At 41.2% G+C, this 26,930-nt stretch overlaps 1 protein-coding gene and 1 long non-coding RNA gene across 3 annotated transcripts in view; one reads left to right on the top strand and one right to left on the bottom strand.

Moving 5' to 3' along the window:
• The window catches only part of Svp (COUP transcription factor 2), a 116,033-nt gene that overhangs the window by 49,439 nt on the left and 39,664 nt on the right, over positions 1-26,930 (bottom strand). For both annotated transcript variants that reach the window (XM_083045077.1, XM_083045079.1), the window contains exon 3: positions 15,393-15,944. In XM_083045077.1, the coding sequence (XP_082901203.1) occupies positions 15,393-15,944 (552 nt within the window). The remainder of the gene's footprint in view (positions 1-15,392; positions 15,945-26,930) is intronic.
• LOC145940166 (uncharacterized) overlaps positions 1-26,930 on the top strand; it is a 50,387-nt gene that overhangs the window by 20,358 nt on the left and 3,099 nt on the right. The window lies entirely within an intron of this gene.

The raw sequence follows: 26,930 nt of genomic DNA, 5'->3' as shown, positions 1-26,930 counted from the left end.
TCGCGAGATAGAGGACGGGACAGACTCATGTTAATAGCACGGTTCTAAACCGCGAAATCGCTCTTCTCTCTCGGTTGTAATAAAGACTTAGGCGCACACGCGTCGCCGATGCCTTCCGGGGCCTCCGGCTACGTCATGCACGAACGGCCCCGGTACAGAGTCCCCTGCACTTACATACGTCGCCGAGGTAACATTACGGGATTAACTGTCTTCTTACTGTACTATTCCGGCAAACACACCTCGCGGAAGTGCAGGGTGGTCCAAGCTATAGGTAAAATTTATTACCAATAATGTAGAAGCAGATTTTGTTTCACAGTGAGATTTAGCCATAATTATTAGACGTCCATTTTCTTAAAATTGCACTGCTTTTTACGATTTGTCTCGTATTTTTATTTTGTTTAGACTCTGTTTGTCGTAGTATATTTTTCAATATTCTCGCGTTAAAAATTCGGTGCGAATCGCGCTGAAATATCTTTCTCGGCTGCAAGGCGATCGTAATAATTTAGCGCGCGGAAAAGGAAGATTGCGGTGTATGCAGGGTATGCCGCAGTATGCCCGCGGTCGTAAACGGGATTCGAAACAAACGCGTGTTCGGCTTCCGCAACTCTCTGCCCTCCTCAGAGTCCCTCTCTTTCCCCTCGACTCGGTGGCCGGAGATCGAGGCCGAGGGTGTCGGGAGAGAAAGGGCGCCGAGGGGAGGCTGGAAAGGACGAGTTGGCAAGGGGTTATAACATAATTGTATTAGTCGAGACAGGGTCCATGGACCACCACCGCGGTGGGGACCACGCCGTAAAATTAATGCCTTCGGCTTATCAGTGGCCTGACACTTCAGCACCGAAAGTCCCGCGTTTCGTGCACAGTGGTGTAGGACGTGGCGGGCACGTTGAATCGGGGAAAGTCGACCTCGCGTATAACAACTGTCGGGATGTATCACAATTCGCGACACAATGACAAATTATCGTCAGGTGGATGGATCAATACGAAAATCTGACAAAATTCTCTCATTCAAATTTATTTCGCGAAATAATCTGTGTTTGCGATATTTATTCATCATCGTTTTAGCATGTTATCTTTTTAAATTGTTATTTCACAATTTATTTTTTTCTCTTTCTCTTTCAATCGGTGGTTAGCTAATTGTAAAGATAAATGAAAAGATAACATCTTCCGATTATAGTGGTCTTCTGATTTATAGAAATTATGAAAACAAAAAATATGTTAACACCTATTAAATTGTCTTATAACTCTTTTATCTATTAAAATTTAATTTCAAAAATGCTCAAGAATTTTAATTAATCGAAACTACTATTGTTAGCAAAAGCTAGAAAAGAATAAATTTAACAGCGATATAATTTCAAAATTATTATTATAGATTACTCATAAAAAAATTTATTTCAAGAGAAAAGAATTTAACGAAGTATACATCTTTCACAAAGTTTCCATCTAAAGCTCTGGTCATATTATAATAATTCGCGTAAAAATAAGGACGCAATTCGTAAGTAAAAATAATATTTTCGACAGAACCATTGTTTCGCTCTTAATGAGAGCCTTGTTAGGAAGTAAAAGAAAGTATGCGCGAGCTCTGTCGCAAGAGTAGCAACGCTCCATCGAGCCCAATGTAAATCAGATTAATTAAAGATCGGTCTGTACAAGACTACAACGCGAGCGCCGATCGGAGAACCGGCAGGAAGAAGTGCGGAATTTACTTTGTTAAGAGAAAACGTGCCTTCTCTTCCATCTCGGGGGGTTTCCCTCGACTTTTCCCAACGGGAATTACGATATTCCCCGAGGATCGACCACGTGGATCTCCTACATGGACTCGCGTCACTAATTCAGTGACACTTATTTCTCGTAAATGCGGACATTCCTTCGTTTACGCGATCGTAATGTGCGAAAACCTTCCCTCACTAGAAAGCAGTATCCGCCCACACGTGTGTTCTAATTCTATTAGCCCCGGTAATTCATGTTATATCTTTGTGTCTTGTAAATCTCGTTTATATGTTGTTTTAATATATGTCTTAAAGATTTGCGCAATTATCTTTATGCTTGTCCAAAATTTATTATCCTAATTACTTTCGGATTTATGCGCAATGTATATGTTTCAAAGAAATGACATTAAAAGGAGAGAGTTTGAATTATTTGTCGTATATTATAATTCTATCATATTTTATTGTATTTTTTTCGTATGATACAGTTGCACTTATTATCAATATTATAGCTAAGTTGACTAGTGAGAAAAACAGGATGTGAGAAAAACGTTCGAGGTATTCTCAAGATGTGCATCGCACGTTTTCAGGAAGAAGCTTAGCTGGACCATATGTTACTGATATTTTGAATACAGGCTTTCGTCGCAGATGATCGATTTGTGGGAAAATTTCATAGGTTTCGAAAAAGGAAAGAATTCTCTCTCTTTCAGCTATTTCCAACCGCCTAGTAACAGCTGATTGTAAAAGTGCACATCAATGCGTTGCACGTGATGCAATAAAAAAATGAATTATGTCTTGAAAACATAATCACAGTTTCTGTTTAAAATAAAATTAGTTTAACATTATATAATATTTTTCAAAACGAGCCGTCAGCAAGTCCGCGCAAGAAAATCTCAAGTTTCTTGACACAAGTTCCAATCGCAATAGAATACAAAACTGAATTATCTTGAAAATTGTCGGAAGAGAGAAAGAGACTTAATTCCAATGTGCGGATAATGATGTATCCGCGTTCGTCACGGATGCCCATAGGTATATTCGTATTGACGAATTTTAAAATCCGAGTTCAAAGTATTTCACGAAGATCTATCGAGCGTGACGAATCTCGTTGGCAAACTCGATACCCACCGCCGCCGCGGTTATTCCTGATTGAGAAGTCAGGGAAAGAACGAAGACACGCGTGTATGCGTGTGTATCGCTCACGTACGAGGGTGCGCGACGTATATTGGGGCGTGGAGGAAAAAATTGGATCGGTCACGGACACGTGGTGCGACGACGGTCTCGCTCGTTTTCTCCTACTCTCCTACGGATAGAGACTCTTACCCGAAACGAAAAAGGAGCCGGGATTCTCTGCGAGATGAGGAAAAAACGAACAAGACAAAGACGAGAGAGGAAGAGAGAGGCCAGGGGCAGAGAGAGAGAGAGAGAGAGAGGGTCCACCTCCTAAATCTCCCTCCGCTTCCTCGGGGCAGCTCCCGCTCGCGTTAGGGATGCTGAGTCATACACCCTCGACACGGCGGCACCGCATAGCGGATACATGGCGTGTCACCCCGAATATTATTCGAGCCGCCTGACAGCGCAATCTGTGAATGCGCGATATTGTCTGACTCGCTTCGTGCGGCGGGAAGCGGACCAACATAGCATACCTACCTACTAGAAATGTCACGAGAAGCTCCCCGCACCTTTGTGCGTGTGGGTATGTGGAATCGGCCTGAGGGGTGTCGCGCGCGAAAGCGGTCCGGTGAAGAGAGTGATTGGGTCCGAGAATCGAAGAAAGAGACAACAAATTATTTATTATGCATATTCTCTCTGTGACAACTAAGCCAATACATTTTTAAAAAATCAAAGTAGAAAAAAATAAAGATTATTATTAGTAATTATGCAAGGAAATATATAAATTTGTTACATGTGTCAAAATTTATTGCGTTTATTATTGTCACGGTTAATTTCGACAATATAATTTTTAGCAAAAATTCTATTTTTATTCCGTGAAAATATTTTAATCTCGACAACGATGGAATTGTGCTATTTATCATAGCAACAATTCTTCAAATATTTTTCTGGGAAGAATGTATAAAGTAACGGGTAAAAGTAGACGTATACGAGCATGTGAGTTACAGCAAGGAGAATATAAAGACCGACAGCTTTTATGCATCAGGAAGAACCGCTCTCTTCTTCGAATCGAATATAACATGACCGGTCGAAATAACAATTCGTGGCCAAGCCGACTCGCTGATTTGTATAATATTCATAAGACGTGATGGATCTTAAATTCTAGATGCAATTGCATCGTCCAATCAAAGCAAAGAGCATCGACTAATACAAGATCAAATTCTTTTTTTTCTTTGTTTAGAAGCGGGAAAATGAAGAAAAGATAAAAATAATAATTAATAAATAAAAATATAAAAAATAAAAAGCAATGAAAAGTTGGAGAAGTAAATTAAATCGATTTACATAATTCAGGGGGAAAATGTCTTTGAAAGAAATTTGGAGTTTGGCACTACATTCTCGAGCAAGAATGGGAGAAAGGCAGGGGAGGGTGTCAAAGAGGATACGAGTCGTTTCTCCGTAGCGATCTATTGCCTAGTTTCGCCGAGCAGACGGCGAAGCCGACCGCATTTTATTTACGCGCAAGCGTGTTTTATGGCCCCGTTTAACATGGGGAAGGGCGCTAAATATGCGGGAGGAAACCGCATGCGAGACTAACTTCTTCTTTCTCGCTATGACGCGCCGCTATCACGTCGTCACGCCGTAAAAATAGCGGACGCATTGGAATCTCTTACTACGTGTTACGTACTATGACTGCGCGACACCTATTTCGAGTATGGAGGATGCGTTATTGCTATGCAACGTCAAGCTCTAATAAAGGATCCGTATATCCTCCCAATATTTTATTTAAATTAAATGTATTTTGAAATCCTCATTAAATATTTAAAATATTTAATATTTACAATGCATCTCTACAGGACTCTCTCTCTCTCAATACATTATATAATTTTACATTTTAATATTATATTAAATAACATTCCATTTATTACATGGCCCTTTCCCAGGTACAATCAGCTTAAATATTGTAAATACGTACAGCAATGAGAATATAATTTCTATCAAATATTTTTACTTTAAATACTTTGCAATTAAAATGAGCCTTATAAAGTATAGACTTTATATTCTGCAACTCAAAAGCACAGAACGTAGCAAGGAGACAAGCGATCGCTCACGCTTAAATTGCTCTCGGCAAGTGCAATCGCTATAGCAAACGCGTTACGACGCGCGATACTTTTTTCCCCCCTTGTCAATGAATCGCCCAGCCTACGCTCATTAGCGCACACGGTCAAATTTAGATCCTCGTGTAAGTCGCAAGGTCGAGAAAGAGAGACGAGAGGAGGAACAAGCGACTTCCCCGGGAGATTAATCGCGCGTTGCCTCGGTTTTTTCTTTCCCTTTTCTTTTCTTTGCATCGAAAGGGGCACCCGCTAAAGAGTATCACCGCAAAACCGAAGAGAGAGCCCTCCGTTGCGGTTTCCTTCCCCTTCTCTCCTTCGGCGAGACGCGATTTCGGGGCCTGGGGACTCTTTAAATTAGGAACAAATGCGCCTGGAATTTACGGCCTTCTCGCCGATTTACGTCCTTATTTACTCGACGACGCCGTTGGCCCCGCCAACGTGGTTTCTGACGGCCCCCCCGTGACCCGTCCTCGCATAAATCCACGCTAATTTCTTTCGCGACGGTAAACGCGCGCGCGTTCTTCTCTCTCCGGATCGCTTTCCTTGCTAACGTGCGACTTCTTTTATCTTTCTCCATTACGAACGATGGGCACAACAATTCGCGACACGCGGCAGATTAATTCTTAAACGTACGTTTATTCGTACCCGGAAGGTGGCAATAAATATCGGATGAGAGTGCTAAATTGTCACGCAATAAATATTAATTCTCTACCGTTAGCGAGGACCCATGTTGCGATTCGTGATACAAGTCGCGCGAGAATTGTTCTCAGATTCTTTTTTTATGTAACGTAATATTTCAAGAAATTAGACAAGTTGAGAAAAATAATAATAATATTAAGAATGTTGAATAATTAATAATAATACTGATAAGTTTGCAGCGATATAATTATTTATAATAATAACGATTTCTATTCAACAATAAAATATGTAAATGCAATGATTTACATACAATGTTAAATGTAAGTTCCAAATTTTAATATATGATAATTAGTTTTGTTATACAAAATAATTTTACAGAATCGCACAGAATCCATTCCTACATCGCTTATGTTCCTATTCTCTTTTAGACGATTACGAAATATTGTGTCTACACATATTGTATACATATTTCCTTTGAAATTTGAAAAGGCGGTCATCGCTCTGTAAAGCGATTTGAACATTACAAATTCAATACAATCGTCCTTGTGCTCGTTTTCACAATGGGCTCTTTTCTAGCCTCAGGTCGACCCTAGGCTGAACACTCGAAATAGGGTTTCTTTGTTTCCATCGTTCGTCCGCGATATCACGCTCGAACGGATCCGCGGATACGCGAGGGTTAAGCGGAGAGACGACGACGTGTGGACGTAGTTTTGTTTCAGTCGGGACTGGGGTCTAAACATGCGCGCGCGAGAGCGAAAGGGAGTTAGATTGGCAAAAGGACCACGCGGAAAATCCGACCGGGGTTTGCCGGTCCTAGCCACGACGACGTCGATAAGGCGCCCGGCATTGTCCGGCGGTCACGTGTTCCGCCCGTGCCCTAACTCCTATCGCCACCCCTCGTCGGAATGCCGGGCCATCCCCGCTTCGCTGTTTATATTAAACTCCGGGGTTAATACCGTGGCTTACTCTAATGCCGGGGCAACCCTTTGCCCTGCGATACACCGATAAGGAATATGCATGCGGACACGCGGGTAGGATCTGTTCTCTCTCTCTCTCTTTCTCAATCCCGATGCTGTTTACAACACGTATACGACAGTTTGAAGATTTTTGATCTAAGAAAAGTTCGTATAATAATGTATAATACATTTGTGGAAATCAGCTGTTTTATGTCAAAAACGATATTCTCTTCAAAGATATGTATATAGATGCTTTCTATAATAATTTATTTTGAGAAAAAAAAACAGAAAGTTTCTCTGTACAAAAAGCCGATAGGATTATAATAGAAGGATACGCGCAGATAATATTAATAAAAATATTCCAAAAAGGAAATGTTAGCTGTAAAATTTTATATATGATTCTCAATATACAATATTTTTTGTACCTTTTAATATCTATGAAATACTCTGATGAGAATTCTAAAGAGAATATCTTTTCGCATTTATTTTAGAGGAAAATTAAATATTATTTAGAATTATGTTAAGAAAATACTATTTAGAAATGCGTATAATAATTATATGCATATGTGTGTGTTCGATATTTTCATTTCTTGTTACGTACAAAGTCTCCTACAACAATTTGTCTTAATTTCTCAAGTAACTGCGAGAAAGATGAAGGCGATATGCTTGTCTATCATAATAATGATTCGATTTAGCGTGACTTCTGCGCATCGCTATGCGAACGTAATGAGTTTCGGTATTTTCTGCGCGTTATTAATGCAATCAATCGTGCTCCGATATTTATGTGTATATGCGTTATACTCTACTTTGTTCAGTTTAATTAACTAAAATTTTCCTTCAGCTTTAATACAGATATAATTTTATATAATCTATATATATTATTTATCAATATTTTTCTTATCAGTATATGTATCTATGTGTAGCAATATATAAATCCTGCATATATATCCGAAAATATATAAATATATTTCTGATATGAAATATTATACTAGCATTTACAATTTATATAATCGATAGTGATTATTGTCTTAGCTGAGCCCATTTTGCATAAGAGAATATCAATTCATCAGCGAAACGTGTATTATTAAAACGTCATGCATTATGTTAATAATCTATCTACTCAATATAGTTTTCAATATACAACACATTAGTAGAATTAACTAGAAAAGAATCATCTAAATCTTTAAAGTTGCCTTCTTAAAGTCGCGTCGAAAATATTAATTATATTATAACAAAATATCAATTGTATAACACAACTAATGTTTTAAATTAACATTACAAATAATATTAATATTAAAACATTTAAAAAAATATCAAGATCAAGAACTCTTTTCGCTTGAACTTGACGATAACTGCATCGGCAATCCTTCCGATTCGATGAAGAAAAATCCATTTAATCTCCGACAGTTGTCGACAGGTTAATCGATCAAACCGCGTCGTCAGAGTATTCTCCAATTTGTGTGTCCGATGAACGCGATGAACGTTTCCATCACGGAATCTCGAGCATCGGCGCGATGCGCGGATGAAGAGGGCAGATAATAAAATGAAAATGGGTAACGCTTAAAGTCAAGAGTTCGGGGGAGGCGACCCCTCTCCACGATCCGACGTAACAATGCGAGATAGAGAGGCCACCCCATCCGGGGCCGCGTGGAGGGTCGCGGATTCGGGTTCACAGATAACACATCCCTCCTCCATCCGCTGCAACCACCGTCCGCCTCTGTCCCTTCGCCAGTATCTCTCCCTTTCTCTCATTCTTTCTCGCTCTATCTCAGCGTGTGCGTGCCTATGTATATATGTATGTGTGAGCGCAACACGGGAGTCGTCACCCTCTTGAAACACAGCCGGATAGTTTGCGGCGATGCGTCGCAGTGGCGTCGGCATTTGCATTGTTTTCCTCCGAGCCGCGCGAACGAAAACGCGAGGGATCCCTATAGCGCGAGTGTCATCATTGAGCTTGTGACTTTGTGAGCTTGTGACGGGGCGTTTTTTTTTTATTTTTTAAGAACGCGAAAACCGCACCGCTTTGCTCGCGTTAATTTCGCGCTTTGTGTCGGCTTCTCTGAAAATGAAGTGCTTCTCCGACGCGGTTCAGAAATGTTTAGGGAAATATATACTCGCGGTATCTCTGTGAAAAATTAAGTCACACTTCTCAAGACTAAATTAGAACTTCTTTATATTAATCCCTTTTAGCTTTATATAGAGAAATTTAAATATTAATTAAATAATTTAACATTTTTGCAAAGAAAAAATTGTGAGAAATGATAAACGAATGGATAATAAAATAATGTTATCGACGAACGTGCGGGCGCGATATTAAGGGAAGAGAGCTCGCTAAAGAAAGTCTCATCGTGACGATTGCGCACCCAATTACGCAATATTTTCCGCTAGTTCATCGCAATCCGCATCATCCGTTACTGTTACCGTATCGCGGAAACTGTCTCTGATTGATGAAAAAATTAATAATAAAAAGTTATATATTTTTTTATAATTACTGCAAATGTGTCATCACATTTTTTATTAGCAATCTTAATGAAATGATATTTTAATTCAAAATGAGAATAAGGATTTCTAATTTAAATTTCGGAGGAGAAATAAAAGTTCAGCTTTAAATTATTGATTATCGAAAGTAGATTTATAGTTTGATTACAAAAATAATCAACTAATAATAATTAAACCAAATTAAAAAAAGGAAACGAAATATATCTTATTCATGACTCTTAAAATTTATATTCCAATCGCGTATTTTCTTCGCATGGGAATTAAAGCTCTAGAAGCGTAATTATCTCTTTTTCCTCTCGTTTTTTAACTGAATACATAATGACGTCATGTATAATTTCATTACATAAATATTTCAACGTCTTTTCCCGGAAGATGTCGCAAATCGTAATCGCTTGTCCGAACCAGTTTTTGCGTCAGTTAATTACGATGCATTTAACGGTATTAAAACGTGTTATCAACGAACGTGCGAGCGCGATATTAAGGAACGAGAGCTCGCTGAAGAAAGTCTCATCGTGGCGATACGATTGCGCATCCAATTACGCAAAGTGTTCACCGGTATATTCGCCGCTAGTTCATCGCAATCCGCGTCACCCGTTACTGTTACCGTATCGCGGAAACTGTCTCTGATTGATGAACGTCTGGAAAGCTCGGGATTCGCTCGCTTATACTCCGTCCGTTGATAGACGCTGATTAGTCGGTGACGTGAAAACCATTGAAGAGTAGTACGTAATTTCTATACTATATTATCTGTTTATATGTGTGTACGTGTCCTGCGCACATGACATATTCCCTCTTTCCCTCTCGTATCCTTTCCGGGAAAGTTACGCTCTTTCTCGCTCCTGCTCAACATTTCGAGAGACATGATTGTTTCGTCACATCGATAAATTATCCGAGGTTAACAGGTGAGTACGGACGGCACAGACGGCGATAATAGCGGCAACGATAAATGCGTCAATAATATGCTGACCTATCTGGGAATACGGATGATATTGATGATGGATCATGTGTAATCATCGCGACGAATCGCTTGTTATCTAACATTTGAATTGCGAAGTGCACATCCCGTTTCGCGGATCGTCCACTGGGATTAATTGAGACACACGTTTCATGTTAAAGAATTTTGTTTATCTCGCAACTTATTTATCTCTGAATTGAATCAATTAAAGGAATTATATTTTGTTGTATAATTTATTAAAGATACATAACTGCTATAAATAATATTGATTGAAAATTGTGAAAAAGACTAATAATATGTAATCTTTTCTCTCTTTCACTCCAGAGTTCTGATTTATTCATATGGGTGAAATAATTTCCATATACCTTCGAGTTCCTGACGAAAAATTAAATAATAGATTGCAGCAAACTCTAAATGCTCGTTCAGGCAAAGAATGCGAGTAAAGAGGAATATCGCGAGATATTTGCGTGATAAAATTAAGGTGTAATTACTATTGACAGTCCCTGTCAATGGAGGTTGACAGGTGTGGGTGTGTACCAATCGCGTTACGTCAGTCCTGTATCTAGGCTCGAATAGAGGGTGCCCTGTCCGAATGTATCGAGTCATCATTGACGAAGACGGCAGGAAACGGAGAAAAAAGAGAAGAGTGACTGCGCGGCCTCGCGTAGTGCCTGGTATTATATATATACATATAATGATGTGGCAATATTTTATTAAACACACCGGCACACCCGGTGCTCGAAAGCCCCGATGGCTATAGCGGTTCGCATTCTTCATCTCGCTCGATTTCTCAATACTCCTTGAGATCACTTATTCTCCTCCTATCGCTTATTTCAATTTTATATTATTTAGAATTTATACAATATTAGAGAATGTAAGCAATAATCTAATATTAATATTTCGCAACATTATTTCTAATGCTATTTGTGATAATCACAAATCATGAACAATATGTTAAATATTAATCCTAAATTCAATGAAATTTAGAAGTGATTTTAAAATTGTATTATAATGAGAAAAATACATAAAGATGTCATAAGAATAATAAAAATTCATTAAAAAAGTTAGAATTTTATATCTTTTCTTTTTAATATCGATGCCTCTATAATATTTATAAATTCACAATAAATTGTACAATTTATAAATATAATTTTCACAAATCTTAAAAATATTTCAACCGTAAGTAAGAATTGCAAATATTTATCTACATAAATACTCTCGTTCATATTATTTCTGTATTCAGTTGTCCGACTTTTCTTTCCTTTCATTAAAATCAAGGAGATTGTTAAATATATATGTTGTCGCGCGCGCAGATAATCGGCAGATAGTCGGACCGCGCGAAGATTCCGCGAGATGTACGTAGGCCTGAGATGTCGGGACCGTTTCTCGTTGAGCCTACATTCTTAATTAGATCGTTAAATACCGGTGGCATCTCTGCGTGCACGCGCGCGCGCGCACACATGTAGAAATGCAACACGCGCGATGGTTGCTGGTTGTTGGGCAAGGCAGGAGGGAATTGCATTGCATGCCACATAATCGTGGGAGTGTTTCCCATCAAGATACACGTAGATATATACCGCGCACACTCACGGGGCCCCGGTAATACCCTCTCGCGCATAAATATATCCGCGCATTTACATGCCCGGCTCTACGGGGTGGCTCGCGACCAGATAACGCGGCCGATCTTATCCCAGCAGCCAGAGAGCTTGGGATTTCGAAACAAATCGGGCCGCCCTAATCTCAGACCGTGACAACGATTCTTGCGCGTGTCTCTTTCGCGACGAGGGTCGCTCGCAAGAACCAGCGAAACTTGCGTTTTTCAACTGTCAAGCCAAGGGTAGTAGAATAATTTTGGGTGAAATATTTATTAATTTCTTTTTTTAAATTCGATATATATTGCTCTACAATAAAAGATTGGTTTCAATACGGATAAGCATCAGAATCTTTTCTTCACGCGAGATTTCGCAACGCGACGCGAATCGCTGTCTTCGAAATTGATCGCGCGGTTCTTGGGAAATGTTACTGATTGCGGGATAAATAGCAGCGTTGGTTGTTCTTGCAATTAAGGATCTAAACCGAGAGAAAGAGAGAGCGAACTATCGTGGCGCGGGCGCGTACCTTTTCCCGTATAATTACGGTCGATGTATCGACGTCGGGGCGTAATGATCCCGGGCGACGATTATTCAAGCGGCCCGGTCGTTTCGGACCACCGGGTATGCACATCTCGTGCATGCACAACGCCGGAGAAAGCTGAGAGGCGGCCGATCTTAGCCGAGCTAAACGTACTTTATGTATCGTGCCCTCGTTCCGCCGTTTTATCCGAACAATTAGACACGTGATCCGACGACTACGGGGTGTACGAAAAAAAGCCGCAACCCTCTCTATCTCGCGGTGCGAGAAGTTCCCGCTGCGAAATAGAGGAGAGCGGAAAGAAATTTATCCGGCGGACACGCTAATTTCACGTCGATTACGAGTGATATGTAAGTACTATTATCGCATCTTCCCAACGCAATGTTAAATATATGTATTAAATTTATATTAAAAAAGATGTGACAGAGAGATGCTGGAGAAAAAAATGGGAAAAGGTTTGATTTATTTAAATCTACTAAATTAAATTAAGTGATGTAATTTTTATAACAAAGTTAGTTTTATCGTGTTAAATAGACATTAATTTACATTTAGTTTATATATTATTTTTTAAATATATATCAATAAAAAAATAATTAATAATCATAAAAGAAGAAGAGAAAGAAACGAATCATCATGAGCTATAAAAGTAATAAATTAATAAATAGGATTATGCTAATAAAGAATCTACTATGTAGAATTGTATTTGATATTAATGATAATTAATATGGTATCTCATAATATAATTTTTGGTGCATCACAGAAATTTACACTCAAGTTATTAAACAGCAAGAATTTGACAATCTAAATGGATATAAAATATTGCGACATATGATTTTTGATAATCGCGATTTACGTCCTAAATCGGTCATAATTGTCACCGCGCAACATCCTATTATATATTTCTCACGATCCCGTTAACTGTCAACCGTTAATTATCAAACGCTCGTATTTATGTGAAACGTGTACAAAGCAAAAGTTTGTGCGGTGATCGTTCATTATCTCGTATGCGAGATCTTAAAGCAGCATAACCGGCCTCAGCGCAATTAATAATGCATTTCGCATTCGTTACTTCTGTGTTTCGCTATGTAGTGACACACCTCGATTAGCGTAATAACGCGGCTCCGTGCGGTATATATACGTGCGAACATTCACTCCACTTTTCATTTCAAACGAATTCATTCGCGACCGCGGATTACGGACCGTTTCCACGCTTTTACCTCTCATTATGTTAAATTGGGCGAAATGATGTGTCCTGGCCCTTACTTTTTAACCTTCACAATAGCGATCCTTAAACTCCCACAATAAGTAATAAGCTTATCTCTTTTGCGTCATTTTTATCTTCGTTGTGATATATTATAGGTGAAATGTCACCGGTAATTTATTGATTAATATTATTCCTAACTGCTTGTGTGTGTGTGTTTGTTATCAGTAAATTAAATTAATTTATATTTAAAAATTAATGATTAGAAAACCTAATTAAAGTTTTATGTTAATACTTTTTACATTTCGGTAGTATACTTTTCTCTCGACTTCAAATTAATTAAAAAACACGTTGTTTAATCTATTAATCATTTATACATGCAAACTATATACACAATTGTGTGCGCTCGTAATATAATTATACGCGAAAAAGATTGCATATAAGCTAAGTTACGTGTTTAAGGGTTAAACGTTAAATCTTATAAAGGGAAGAAGAGAGAAGGGGGATGATACCTATATAGCAAAAGGATCTGAAAGAGGAAGAAAAGAACCAGCCGTCCGGCGATCGCGAAGCACAGAAAATAGTAGAAAAAGTCGAGCGGGGGGCAAAAAGGGAGGAGATGGTTCCTCGAGAATGGGACATTAGCATAAGCTAAACCGAGCTAAGCGCGCCCATATAGCACGGAAATAAATAGCCCCCCATCTCGTATCTACGACGAGATGCTTTAGCATGGACCATCGTCGTGGTCGCCGCCGCCGACGACGACGTTCTCTCTCCTCTTCGTCGTCTCTGCACGTCGACCCCCCTAAACTAAAATCTCACCGCCCGTACGCGAGTCGTGTGTGCGTGCGAATGTGCGTGCACGTACCAACAAGAGGACACACCAGGAGAGGAAAGGATCGCCCGACCGAAATCTCCCCCCAATTGTGTGTGTATATATATGTGTATACGCGATAATAGTGGTTCCTCCTGGAGAAAGGAGCAGATGGGCCGGGAGATAACTCGCGCGAGCGCTCGTTCGGACAGGATGCGGTTGTCATCGGATGTGGCGAGAGGAGGGAGAGAGTGCGACAGATGAAACGGGAAGAGATAGATACAGGGACTAGCTAGATTGGCTTCGGAGAGCGAGAACGCGCTACGAGATGAGAGACGGGCGGGAGGGGAGTTAGAGAGAAACGCATTGTCTCAATGTGGGCTCGATGACGATCGTGCGCACACAACGTACGTCGCCGCCGCGGCGCTACACATTGTTACGTCAGTGAATTGTCGTCATGCCGTCGTCGGATCTCTCCTGGTCGTCGACGGTCCTGGACGAGGATCCAGCGCTGTTGAATGACAGTCGCGCGGACGATAATATCTACGCCACGTCGATTAGACCAAGCCTACGGTCAGCGAGCAACGTCGAGAGAGCGCAGCCAGCTTCTCCAGATAGAGAAAGAGAGAATAAAGGGGGAGGACGAAGGGAAAGGGGAGAGACTCCACTCCGTTTAAGCTCGGAGAGTTCTTCCGGCGCTCTCCTGCCACCCGGTACACAGTACAGGAACTGTGACGCTTCGCGATCGGGGGGAAGAGAGAGAAAGAGAGAGAGAGCATTGTCCCTCTCGTGCGCTGTCAGGCTTCTAGGCCCGTCAAGGATCGCGGCTACGTGACAACGAGCGTCTTCGAGATAGCATCGTCATGACGATTATAGGCGGGCAGGCGCGCGGGTAATACAGACGACGACCCAAGTATCGTGTGTGTATGAGAATACGTTATAGAAGACCCTTGGTGCTAGACGCAAAAACGCAAAGTCGAATGGCTTTCTAGTTCTTTGAGCGCCCTTCATTCTCCAATGGAATTTCACGACGAATCCGTCGTTGCGAGATGTGTAGATAATATTTACGCGGTATATCTTATTGATAAAAAAAATCTCTCGAGAAGGTTTTCGATGGATAAAAGCGCGATTTTCAATAAATAATAAATTTTTACAAGAGTTTTAAATAAAAGATTTCTACGCTTAGAAATCTGCACGAATTATATATTTAACGCATATAATAAAATAAATTTAAGCTAGCCATGCAAGCAATGAAATTATTTCAAACTCACCGGTGGTGAAGAGGACGATAGCCTTGAGACAGCTATATTCCGCGGAGTCGACGTGAAGCGCCTTGAGTTTCTCCACTTGTTCCTGAAAGATCCTGATGTGGTCCATGAAGGCGACCACACGATCCGCTGCCATCGGCGAGGCGTGAAGTCCTGCCGCCGCGAGGAGCGGCGCCACGTGAAGAGGCATCGAGCACTGGCTCGCGTTCAGGACGAACAATTCGCTCCAGACTAGCCTGAGCAGCGCCACTTGGTCCGTCACCTGGAGATCCGGGAAGAACGGGATGTTCCGGGCCCACTCGACCGCCGAGAAGAGCAGCCGCGCCGCGAGCTCGCAGATATTGTCGATGCCCATGATATTGTTGGGCTGCATACACTGGCCGTATCTCGAGGTAGGATACGGCTCCGCCCTCAGCAGCAGGCTTATGTACGACGAGAGGTAATTGTGTCCGTTTAGGCTGGTGCACGTGACCGCTTCCCCGTTCGTCAGGGCGAACTGGCCCGGCAGACCCGGCAGCGAGGGCTGCGACGGCGGTACTCGCCCCCTTTGCACGGCTGGAATAAGAGTAAAGCGCTCGATAATTATGAAGACTCGTGTCGTCTACCTAAGATTTTGATCTCGCTCTTCCACGTTACACGGTTACGATCCGCCATCGCCGCTTTGATACGCGCCGTTTTGAAGACGCGATCAAGGCAGCGACAAGTGGCGGAATCGATCGAGCTTGCGAGATTTTGTTCGAGGATGCTTGAAGCAGTACGAATGAAAAAGAGAAGTTGGAAGTATAGTGGAAAGTATAAGAGGTGTTTTAATATATTGACTTTTTATTATCTTTCCTGTGTGAAAAACTGCGAAATGTATATTTTTTTAATGTGATTCTCTCTCTTGAAGCTTTTGCACATCATACGCGCTCTTTCGCTCTTTCAAATCGCTCCAGTTTACACAATCTCCCTCAATCATGTCCTTGAAACCTTTTCGAGAAATAGAAAAATTTCGACACGTTCGAGAGTTTTTTTGACAAGTCTGTGCTTATGAAACTTATCTATGCAGTCACGCGTCATCGAGTTCAGCAGAAAAGAGAAACGGGTTCTTTCACATTTGCAGTGATCCTCGATTGAAATTTTATCGAATCGTGCTTGGCTCATCTTCGGTCAAAAATACACACGTCATTCGACGTAAGTGCGTATCGATTGTTACACGAACGTTTCCTACGATCAACGTCGACGCGAGACGAGGATCAGACGAGCGCGTTTAACGATAAATAAGCCGGACCTCGAGCAAAACGTTTGGCAGCGATCGTACATGAATATATCCTCTAAGTAAACACAGCATCAAGGGCACTCTCGTTTATAGCCGGCCGGATGAGGATCCGCAAGATCCGTCAGAAATCTGTGACAGGCGGATTGCGCCACGCGCTCTTGCCTATACGTTGACAGCGCGAATTTCTACGGTCGCCCGAAGCGATCGTTTTTATCGAATACAGACGTGACGTAACGAGTGGACCAGCGGTCAGCTGACTAACGGTCCGTTTCGAGCGAGAGATCGTCGTTTGGTATGTACGTTCGTGCCTTCGAAAGGCTTCGTGTGCGTCGGATATATATATATATATATATATATATATATATATATATATATATAACGTACTCATTTATATACCTCGCGTATACTACTTTGCTACGTATACTAGCTAGCTACTTCCAAGAAGTCGCCGATGAGAGAAGGTGCACGACACCTGTATCGGAACCCGGACGAATCGCGGCAATATACCCTCGAGTGTCTGCAAATATTGTGCAAAGGCAAATATTGTATACGCACGGCCGTGACGCGGCACGTTCAAGTACACGCAAATACAGGATCGCCTAAGAGAGGAGACGGCGATGCCGCCGATTTCGATTGGAACTACGAATTTCGTAGTTTCTTCTGTTTGTGCGACATTACCGGTTCATCGGCCAACAACGTTATTATCACCATCATCATCATTATCTTCATCATCATCATCATCATCATATCATTGAGGTTAATGCCCGCTGCAATCGTGAAATAACGTACTACTTTGATAGATTTATCCACACGTTTTTTTGCTCAAACACATGTGCTATTAAATTTGTATAATTGTTTTGCAAGCGTTGTGTTCTTTTTTTGCAAGGCAAAAGTATATCCAAGAATAAAATCTGGAGAATAATCATTTTAATTTTATAATAATGCATTCCTAATAATAAGAATATAAAGTTACGTAAATTTTTATATCAATGCTCTGACATAAAAAAATTCAAACAGTATGCTATATTAAAAAAATCTTTGTTATTTTTCTCTTTCGCACATGTAACACACGTGTCTCACATATTTAAAGAAATTAATATCAATTTTCCATCCTTTTAACGAGTCTTCTCTTTTCGATCGACAAAGACGACATTTACGATTTTTCAGCTAAAGCGCAAATTTCTCGTCCTGAATAGGCTTCGACTTTCTCGTTGAGCCTTTCGATCGCGGGCGAGGATCGTATCTTTCCGCCGTGGCTGATCATGAAGAGATGTCCTGTGCAAACCGTTATGTACTTATAAACGCGCCTCTGCCGCATTCTCCGGGCGCGATTACCGCGATTATTACCGGACCGCGCATTTTTTCCGCGCGCGGATTACACGTGCTTACATAAATATATATATATACACGGAGAAGGAGAAGGAAGAGGAGATAGACGACGACGACGACGACGACGCGATTACTCTCCGTTGAGTAACGACCACTCTTGCGCGATTGTCCACCGCGCGCGATTGCGCTCGTCTGTCCGCGTAACGCAATTACTTCGCGTTACACGAGGAGTGTGCTTTCACTCGTGATAATTGGCAAATGACGGGGCAACGCGTGCGCGTGACAATGCTGAAAATGAGGAACGAGCTGCCGAGAGGAGCCTTCGTAAATCTGCGCTTCTCTCGACGATTCAAGTGTAGGTAGGTGAATTATTTAAATGCGCGTTCGGCCGTAGGTAGAAACCTTCGGGCCTTTCAAGGTTGGATTTTTCGCGACGTAATTTAGAGTAATAACTTCCCGTCTACACACTTGTACTCTCCCCTTCCTAGAAATATTAAATTATTTACGGCGATAATTATTTCCGTAATGAAATGTTAATCGACGATTTGACATAAAGGAGTAAGAAGGTAAAATATTTCTTTTTAGAAAATTGTGTGTCTTTTTCATAAAAACATTTATAAAATGCAAAATGTGAATGTAAGAGAATGATTTCTTCTATATATTTTTTCTAACTAAATATCAGATAAATTTGTTGGTCGCTCTATCTTTCTATTTCATCACTTATGTCAAAATCTTCAAGATTAAACTTTAAATTATTAATTGCCTTGCCGTAAAATTATCGCGACCGATGTCCTAAGAGAATGGCGCAGCTTCGACGACATTCTCGAGGACTCTCGATCGTCGGAACGCGGAACCGAAAGAGAGAGAGAAAAAGACAGCATCGAGAGCACACTTAATCCTCAAAAGGGGACACCGTCTAGGACGTACCTCGGCAAATTGCGACTCGTAACAACGCGTGGGTGTACTACGTACAGTGCACCGATGCAACGCTCGTGTTCTCGGAAGAGATAGCGGCTCGCGAGCGAAATGGCAGGAGCGAGAACAAGTACACTCGTTCTAGCTCGCGAGACTAGTGCTGGTGCTGGACCAGGACAGAGAGGGTGACTAAAAGCGAAACGGAGAACGGACGAGGAGCTGCGGCGACAGAAGAAGAAGAAGAAGAAGAAGAAGAAGAAGAAGAAGATGGTGAAGAGCGAGGAAGGAAGTCTTTCACGTACGAGACTCTCCCGCTCGAGAGAGTCGAGACTCGAAGAAACGGCGTCCCGCTGAGAAACGCCTGGATTCCAGCCTCCGCCCCGCGGCTAACGAAGGAATGGGCTCTCCTCTCTCCTTCCTTCTTCATTCTTTCATTTCTCTTTCTATTCGTCCTGCTATAAGTTTCCTTTCGTTCTTCTATTCTTTGCTTTTCTCGCGAGCGTCCTGTCCCCCAGAGCGCGAGAAGGACCGACGAAAGTCCCATTTAACGCCCTGGACCAGCGACGCCACACTTCCGCGATATCGATGCATCGATAATGAGGCGAGAAAGCGAAAAGGAGATAGAGAAAGTCGTGACAATGACGCGAAGTTGACACGCGAAACCGGAGATAAACATGTTTCGAGCATGCGGGTGAACTTGTCCAGATCGACCGATATCGCGACCGAGAGTGATTCATCGACGGAGACTGGGAGCCTTTTTCTCCTCATTTCTTATGCCGACATCTCGGCCTGTGTCTTCTCCAAAACATCTTCGTATAATCGCATACGCATCCGCAAGATCGGGGCTGATCGTAGCCAAGACGTAAATTAGAAAAATGTGAAGAAAAATGTAAGATCAGCCTATATATATAATTGCACGATAAGATATAAAGAAGAAAAAATATATTTCCACAATTTATCATTTATACCAAATATACGCGTTTTCTCACACAATATCCTAATAATTTTCAATTCATTTCCTTATTAATATTGCTATTCATGATGCCTTGATGTTAGTCTCCCAAGTATCCCCGAATCGGAGCATCTCGCAAGACGACGTACGTATTTTGCGAGGAGAGAACCGGACAGATGGGAACAGTTGCCTATCGACCTGACTGGATTCGCAAGCAAAATCGGGACGTCCGTGGGTCCATGGCGAGAGAGGCGAACGTCTGGAGAACGGATCGTCGACGGCCGGCAGAGAGGATGCGAATTAGCATGATGCGGTTCCCCGATAGCGTGGAGCGCGCGCGCGGCGTAAACGTGTGCAGTATACGTTTACGGTGTATGCAGATTCGGTATACCGTTACCAACCACCATCGTAGTCATCTACCCGATTCGCTCGCCTCGCTTCGCCTCGTACCTTGCCTACCCACCAAGCCGCGTGACGTCGTAGTCGCAATCAGGCGATACCGTCTCCAACGTGCCGGATTAACCGCATCTCTCCGCTCCGTGGTTTCTCCTTGTTAAAAGAGAGTCTTACCGCTCGGGCTGATGCGTCGCGATTCCCGATACGAGTGCTCGCTACTGTACTTTGTATCGTGTTAGCGACGTACATCGGTATCGTTAATTATCGCGAGATATAAATCGGATTGGTCAATCAGAATAGAATTTTAAATGTCATCCTATGTTATTATTTTTAACATTTTCTACGAGACAATAATTATTTTTTTAATGAGATATTTAATACCACTAGGTATAAAGAATAAAATTTTACAGAAAAAATATGCATAGAAAAATAATTTTCAATTTTTCTCCCCCTCTTTTTTAGAATTAAATTATTTTAATGCTTTCATATTATGCAATTATATTATACAGTTAATTAAAGTACTAATAGTAAGAAATAAAACATTAAGAGCTTTGCTTTTAAATCGTCTTCCATGAAAGAAATGAAGGTGTGCTAATTATGAGAATGAATTAATGCAAACTTCCATCAAAATAAAATCACTTAAAAATCCGATGTAAATCCAGGATTAAAATCGATCGAAAAAAAAAGAAAACAATTTTTTCTTCCTATCAAAATTTAATAGAGAGCGCGTCTCTAATTAATTAAAGACTATTTAATCGCAAAGAGAGATTGCTAACGGTAGATTTTTCACGTGTAACGATATTAAGTGAAGTCATCGCTGATTTCAATGTTGGAGGTCATTCAAATCAAGCGTTCGAAAGCGGTACCGTAAATCGCGATAAAGTATGTACATTGATGCCACAATGAAAGATCTGTCTTCCACGGGATATCTCATACGTTACTTTCCTTTGGCGAACGATAATGCTACACGTCAAAGCGATGTGGCTTCATTAGCGCGCACGATTACCGATCGTCGCACGAGGCCTCGATACCTGGATAAAGCGGAAGAATCGCGAGGATTATTGAGGGGGAGGAAGAGGGGACAAGGAAAGGAAAGGGGGACCTTGACGTGCGCTGTGCGCGCATACCGGAGAGATCTTACCAGGAATCCTGAGCGATCTCTACGCGTGCGGCGTATTCTCGAAGAAGTCCGCGAGACGTGGATTGATGATCCTGGGTGCGCGGTTCGAAAAACAGAGGGGCCAGGGGGTAAAGGGAAAGGCCAGAGAGAGAGAAAAAAGAAGCATCGAGGTCGAACCTATACCTTTCTTCTTTTCGCATACACGGACACCTATCTCTCTTTATATATGTGTATGCTGCGTGTAGGTGGACGTCCGCGTGTGCGTGTCCACACGCGGGGGACGAGACGCGTCCCGACGTGACGTACAATGTGAAAACGCGCCGTGGTATCGCTCGAAATAATTATAAACATCGGGGAGTGACGATCAATCTTCCGCGCGCTCTCCTCCTCGATAATAATAAACGAATTACCGGGGGGACGAGAGACGGTGGTGCGCGGAGAGCACCATAGGTCGGAAGGGAAAGGCGAAGGGACAAGACGGTGTCGTGGCAAAGGTACCCCTTGCCCTCTTTCTTTGCCCCCTTCCCCGAAGGGGGGAAGGGAGGACGAGCACCCGCGGAGCGCGTGATTTAAAATGTTAATTCTTTTCGTTCACGGCGACAGCCGCGTTGATTAAGACGGACCGGACGCGACGCGCGATAAAGGAATTTCATTAGCGCTCGTGACGTATGCTGCGACTTAGAAATTTAACGCGATCAACCAGCCAGGGAACCAACAACAACGGAAACGGAAAGCGTGCGTTGCGGAAGATTTGCCAGGCATTTAGATGAATGTGCCGTGAAAGCGTTTCTCTCCGCGTCAAGCAGATTCTAAAAACGTCGAACGAACGATATATATATGTATTTCTTTCCTCTTCTGATCGAAATAAACGTAGTCATTTTGATGATTCTATCAAATGCAAATTACGACTTGTCTAGGCAAATTTGCATAATTGCCGAAAATGTATGTTCAAAGAGGGACAAAGACAGAGAGAGAGAGAGAGAGAGAGAAGGAGAAAGATCAACTAATCAGATGCATAATATACAGAATCTAAGCATATATTTCTCTCGTTTATTTTTTCATTATCAATTGCGATTTCGCGTGGAAAAAATTCTACGCATTTAATTATTCCTGGAGGCGCCGTTTTATTGCGGTCACGCGTCCGACTTTATGTTTGCCGTTCGATGAACAGTTATCGAAGATTTGCATAATTTCAAGAGCCGAACGGTAGCGCAGCTGAGAAATAAACGATGTGTACGTAGTTATACGCGCAAAAGGACTCGTTACCTTGTCGAGAGGTAGTCCGAGTTTTCTCGAGGATTTCGGCGCGTGTCAATCAACCATCTAGTGTATATACATGAATTTCCGAATATCGCGAACGTAGTTTCTCGTGGTATTCAGCCGACGAATAACGTCCATCGTTTGCTTGCAAATGTAGGGACGTTTCCTGTATGCTGATTAATCTATTACGAGGTGATCCGGCATTGTTATCAAGAGCCATTAGCGACTGCGTACTCGTTAATCTTCCATATATAGTATAGGGCAACTTTCCGATGATATATCATCATATACATATTTTTTCCTCAAACTACGCGATCTCCAGCTGTAGCTCTAGAATATACTGTGATTCTTTGAACTTTAATTGACTTTACACGTCTGGCTACTTATCGAAAATGAATCTATATTTTTATGAAAATTTGATATAATAAATCTCTATGACAATTAATATATAAGCCGTTTTAAGATGTGGAATTATTCTTACGTAGACTATAATAGTACAAAGTATTTCAGCGAGCGATAAATTCAAAAATGTATGATAAATATAACGATATGAATCTCTAATGTCCCGCTTGCATGATATATTTCCCGCCTATATACTTTATTCTAAAAACTTAATGACCGACCCCTTAACACCTGACGATCGCATTTACATCCTATTTTCAGCATTGAGGAATGCAGCGTGAAATTAATGTCTTTACGGGAGAAGAAATATTGGGTTATTAACATAAACTCTAGGGCTCCACACTCCCAACAGGAAAAGCACACAAGCGCGGGAACGCAGTCTTCGATTACGCTCGTGAAACTTTCCTCCGGCGTGTCATCGCGGTTTATATTCTCGCCGGCCGATATTTCTTACATCGGTGCTGATATCTTAACAGGATGCACGCGGCGCCTCCTCTTTCTACGCGCGATACGTTTCCACGGACCTAAATACCTCGCAGGTGAAACTCGACGTTCTTCGTCGTTCTTCGTGTTTATCGATCCGCGACACCTCTCTGTTTTACGATGTTTTACGACGCGGCCGGGAAGCGACGATAGTGAGGAAGAGATTGCGCTGGGAGAGGTGCTAATTGCCCGGCATAAAATATTGCAATTATTGTCGCTGGCCTATTATACCATAAAGCAGAAATGTACGTGGAATTGCAAAAGGAAATGCAAGTATGCGCGCATCGAATACCTTGTCACATTTCAAATGTGATTCAAGTATCGCGATATTCAAGGTAAACTTGCGTTTCAACAGAGCAACGAGATTGATAATATAATTAAATATTAATTAATTAAAATGATCTTTTGTAATAATAATTAAATATTTGATGGCGTAAGTAAGAATCTCGAATCATTGATGATTTTCATTTATAAATATTAAATAACTGACAAGTGGCATTATTTTCTATTTTTGAATGATTGCTCGAACGTCTGACGCGATTCATCATGGAAACCCAGAAGAGTTTTACAATAAATATGCTCGAAGGACCATCGATCTTGCAGGATCGCTCCATCAAAATCGAAACGGAACTATAAACGAGACGAAAGGATTTTAAGTGTCGCGCTCTCTTAGAGGCGAGTTTGCGACGAAGAAAGATAGAAAGAAAGGACACGACTTTCCGCAAGAGAGAAGTTCGCGTGAGAGGAAGAAAGAGAGCCGGCGAATCGTCCGCCTACGATCTCTCCTCGGATGACGACCTACATGAGCCACCGCTGTACGAGGTCATTGGGTCATCGGTTAGGCGTCGTGCAAACGTTATCCTCAAGCTGTTTGCCTTCGCCCACCGTTTAACAAAATCCCTCGAGCGCGCCTGACTAACATGATCACGAGTGCGCTGTTACACGTTCGATCACCCCGCGATGTGCCAGTTTCTCATTCCTTCTATTGGTTCCTATTTCTCTTGCTATCATCGACGGTGCTTCCTCGTGTGTTCTTCCTCAAATCAACATTGAATTAACGATGACGAGGAGCACGATGCGCAATGACCTGAATTTCGCATCAATATCCGCGTCATCGATTCGACTGACTTCGAAGTGAAATGTAATAGATCTACTCGCGATTTAGGAATATATTAGAGAGAGAAAGAGAGAGGAAAAATTAATGCGCATGTATAAATACGATCTAATTATCATCGTTACATTAAAATTATGTCTGACTGATATAATAAAAATAATGAATTACGCTTGTAAAGTTTCTATTATATTTTTCATTTAAAGTTTTTTTTATTTGACATCTCGATAAAGTATTCCTCAAATGTAGAAAGTTTCTCGCGCGCGCGAACATTTTACATACGTAAATAAACGTCAAGTTCTTCATGGTCTATACCATGTCCCTTCGAGCAAAAAGGTTAATTCACGGTGCACACGGACTCGCACGAAAAATATACATTCACATAAACGCCCTACGGCAAATCTATCGCGGAAGGCTATAATAACACAGCAGAAATGCTTCCTAGTCCCAATCTCTGATGTCTCCTTCTCTCCTCAGAAGAATCGCGATTCTTTGTATTTAAAGGATATAATATCTATCTTGAATAAACTCTCTCTGGCCACTCCATGCATAATTTGAAAAAAATCCGATTTATAGAAAATTGGATCAAATAAAATAAATTGCGATATTGCATATTTTATATTATTTTGTATAAAAATGTCGCTTGTTTTTTTCTTTCTACACTGATATATTAATAAAAAAAAGAAATCATATTTGCATAGCCGCAGGTAAATATGTGATGCAGCAATTTAAAAAAAAAATTGAAATTAATATCAATCTTTCTTAAGATCGAATTTAATTAAATCTTAACATTATTCGAGCGAATTTCTTTGCTTCGTTTCATCGTCGAGTATGCAACGATGCGATCTACAAATCGTTTCTCGAAAATCGTGATGTTGTCCGCGGAATTGACGCGGGTCAATCATCGGCGATGAAAAAAAACGCAAGGAGCGACGAGGTGAGCGAGCGGAGCAGAACGGAATGTAGGATAATAACGGGCGAGGGAAGGGGTGGACAATATGCAACATATCGCGTGGCCGATGCAGCACGGAATGATTTTTACATATCTAATAAATGGGTGTGAAATACCCTCGGGCGGCAATTCGGAAGTGCCAAACGAGAGAGAGAAAGATCAAAGTGAGACGCGTCTCGTTGCCATTAAGATTTTCACGCCACTATTCCGTTATAATACGACAGAATTGACAAGTTTGCCTGTTGAAAAGGTAAAAGAGAGAGCGAGAGATTTTCATTAAATTTCATTAAATAAAAAATTTACTCGTTTACGAGATTTCGCTCGAATTTCGTCAAAAAAGAAAGCAAAAATAAATAATTTAATCGTTATATAAATATTTATAATAATAATTAAATCGTGTGTGTTATATAAGTAGATATAATAAATATTTATAATAAATAGATATTTACATCATTATATATAAGATGTATAAAATCTTGAGTTTTTATTTTTGATGATTTGAAATGTAATAAAATACATTAGATGATACATTATATCGATAAGTCGCGCTCTCGCTAATTTTTCTTTGTTTTATATTTTTTAATAGAACGTTTTTCCAGAGCGATTAAAAATGGCGTAAAAATAGCTAACGACGTCTAACACTTTGCCAGTGTAACGAAATGATATATTGTTCAATCTAACGACAACCTTCCAGAGTTTTACGTAATTCTGCCGCGTGTCGCGACGTCAACGCCGACGGGGCTTGTACGATAGTGTGGTGATACAGAATCGTATATGTATACGACTTGTTGGAAAATGGAACTAGTATAACGGTCTAGCTGCAAGGCCGTTTCGCGAGTCGCTGCGACATATAGATCGTCTAATAATTATTAGATGTACAAGCAGACTCGCAAGCTGCTTACCCGCCTAGCGATTGCACTTGTTCCGACCAACCTTGGCACCGAGCCGGTTCTCACGATCTTTCCGCAACGTTATAAAGACGCCTTTACGAAAGCGCCGTGCGTTTCTGACGCGATGCCTCGTCGTCCTTTCATGATGCTTAAAAACCCTCGTTTCGCCATCTCACCCCGTTATTTATTCGCCCTGCCAATCAATTTGATAGCAACTACATTCACCAGCATATATCGCTCACTCTTCTCTCTCGTGAGAAAAGTGGCATAATCCGAAACTCTCGCCGATCGCTGTTACCCAAATAGAGAGAACTGCTATTAGTCCGATAAGAGGTACTCGCGCAAATTAGATGTTTCTGTCTAACAGAAATTATCAGAGCGCAATCATCACTGTATATACGTCCATTACTAGTTTCATGTTGAAAACGTGTTTTTAGCGAGTACAAGCAACCGATCTAACATTTGCATTCACA

Source organism: Prenolepis imparis, unplaced genomic scaffold, assembly GCF_030444845.1.
Source record: "Prenolepis imparis isolate NDT839.2.m4 unplaced genomic scaffold, iyPreImpa1.0 SCAF_9, whole genome shotgun sequence".
In the NCBI taxonomy this organism is placed as follows: Eukaryota; Metazoa; Arthropoda; class Insecta; order Hymenoptera; family Formicidae; genus Prenolepis; species Prenolepis imparis.
This window is presented reverse-complemented; position numbering and strand designations above follow the sequence as displayed.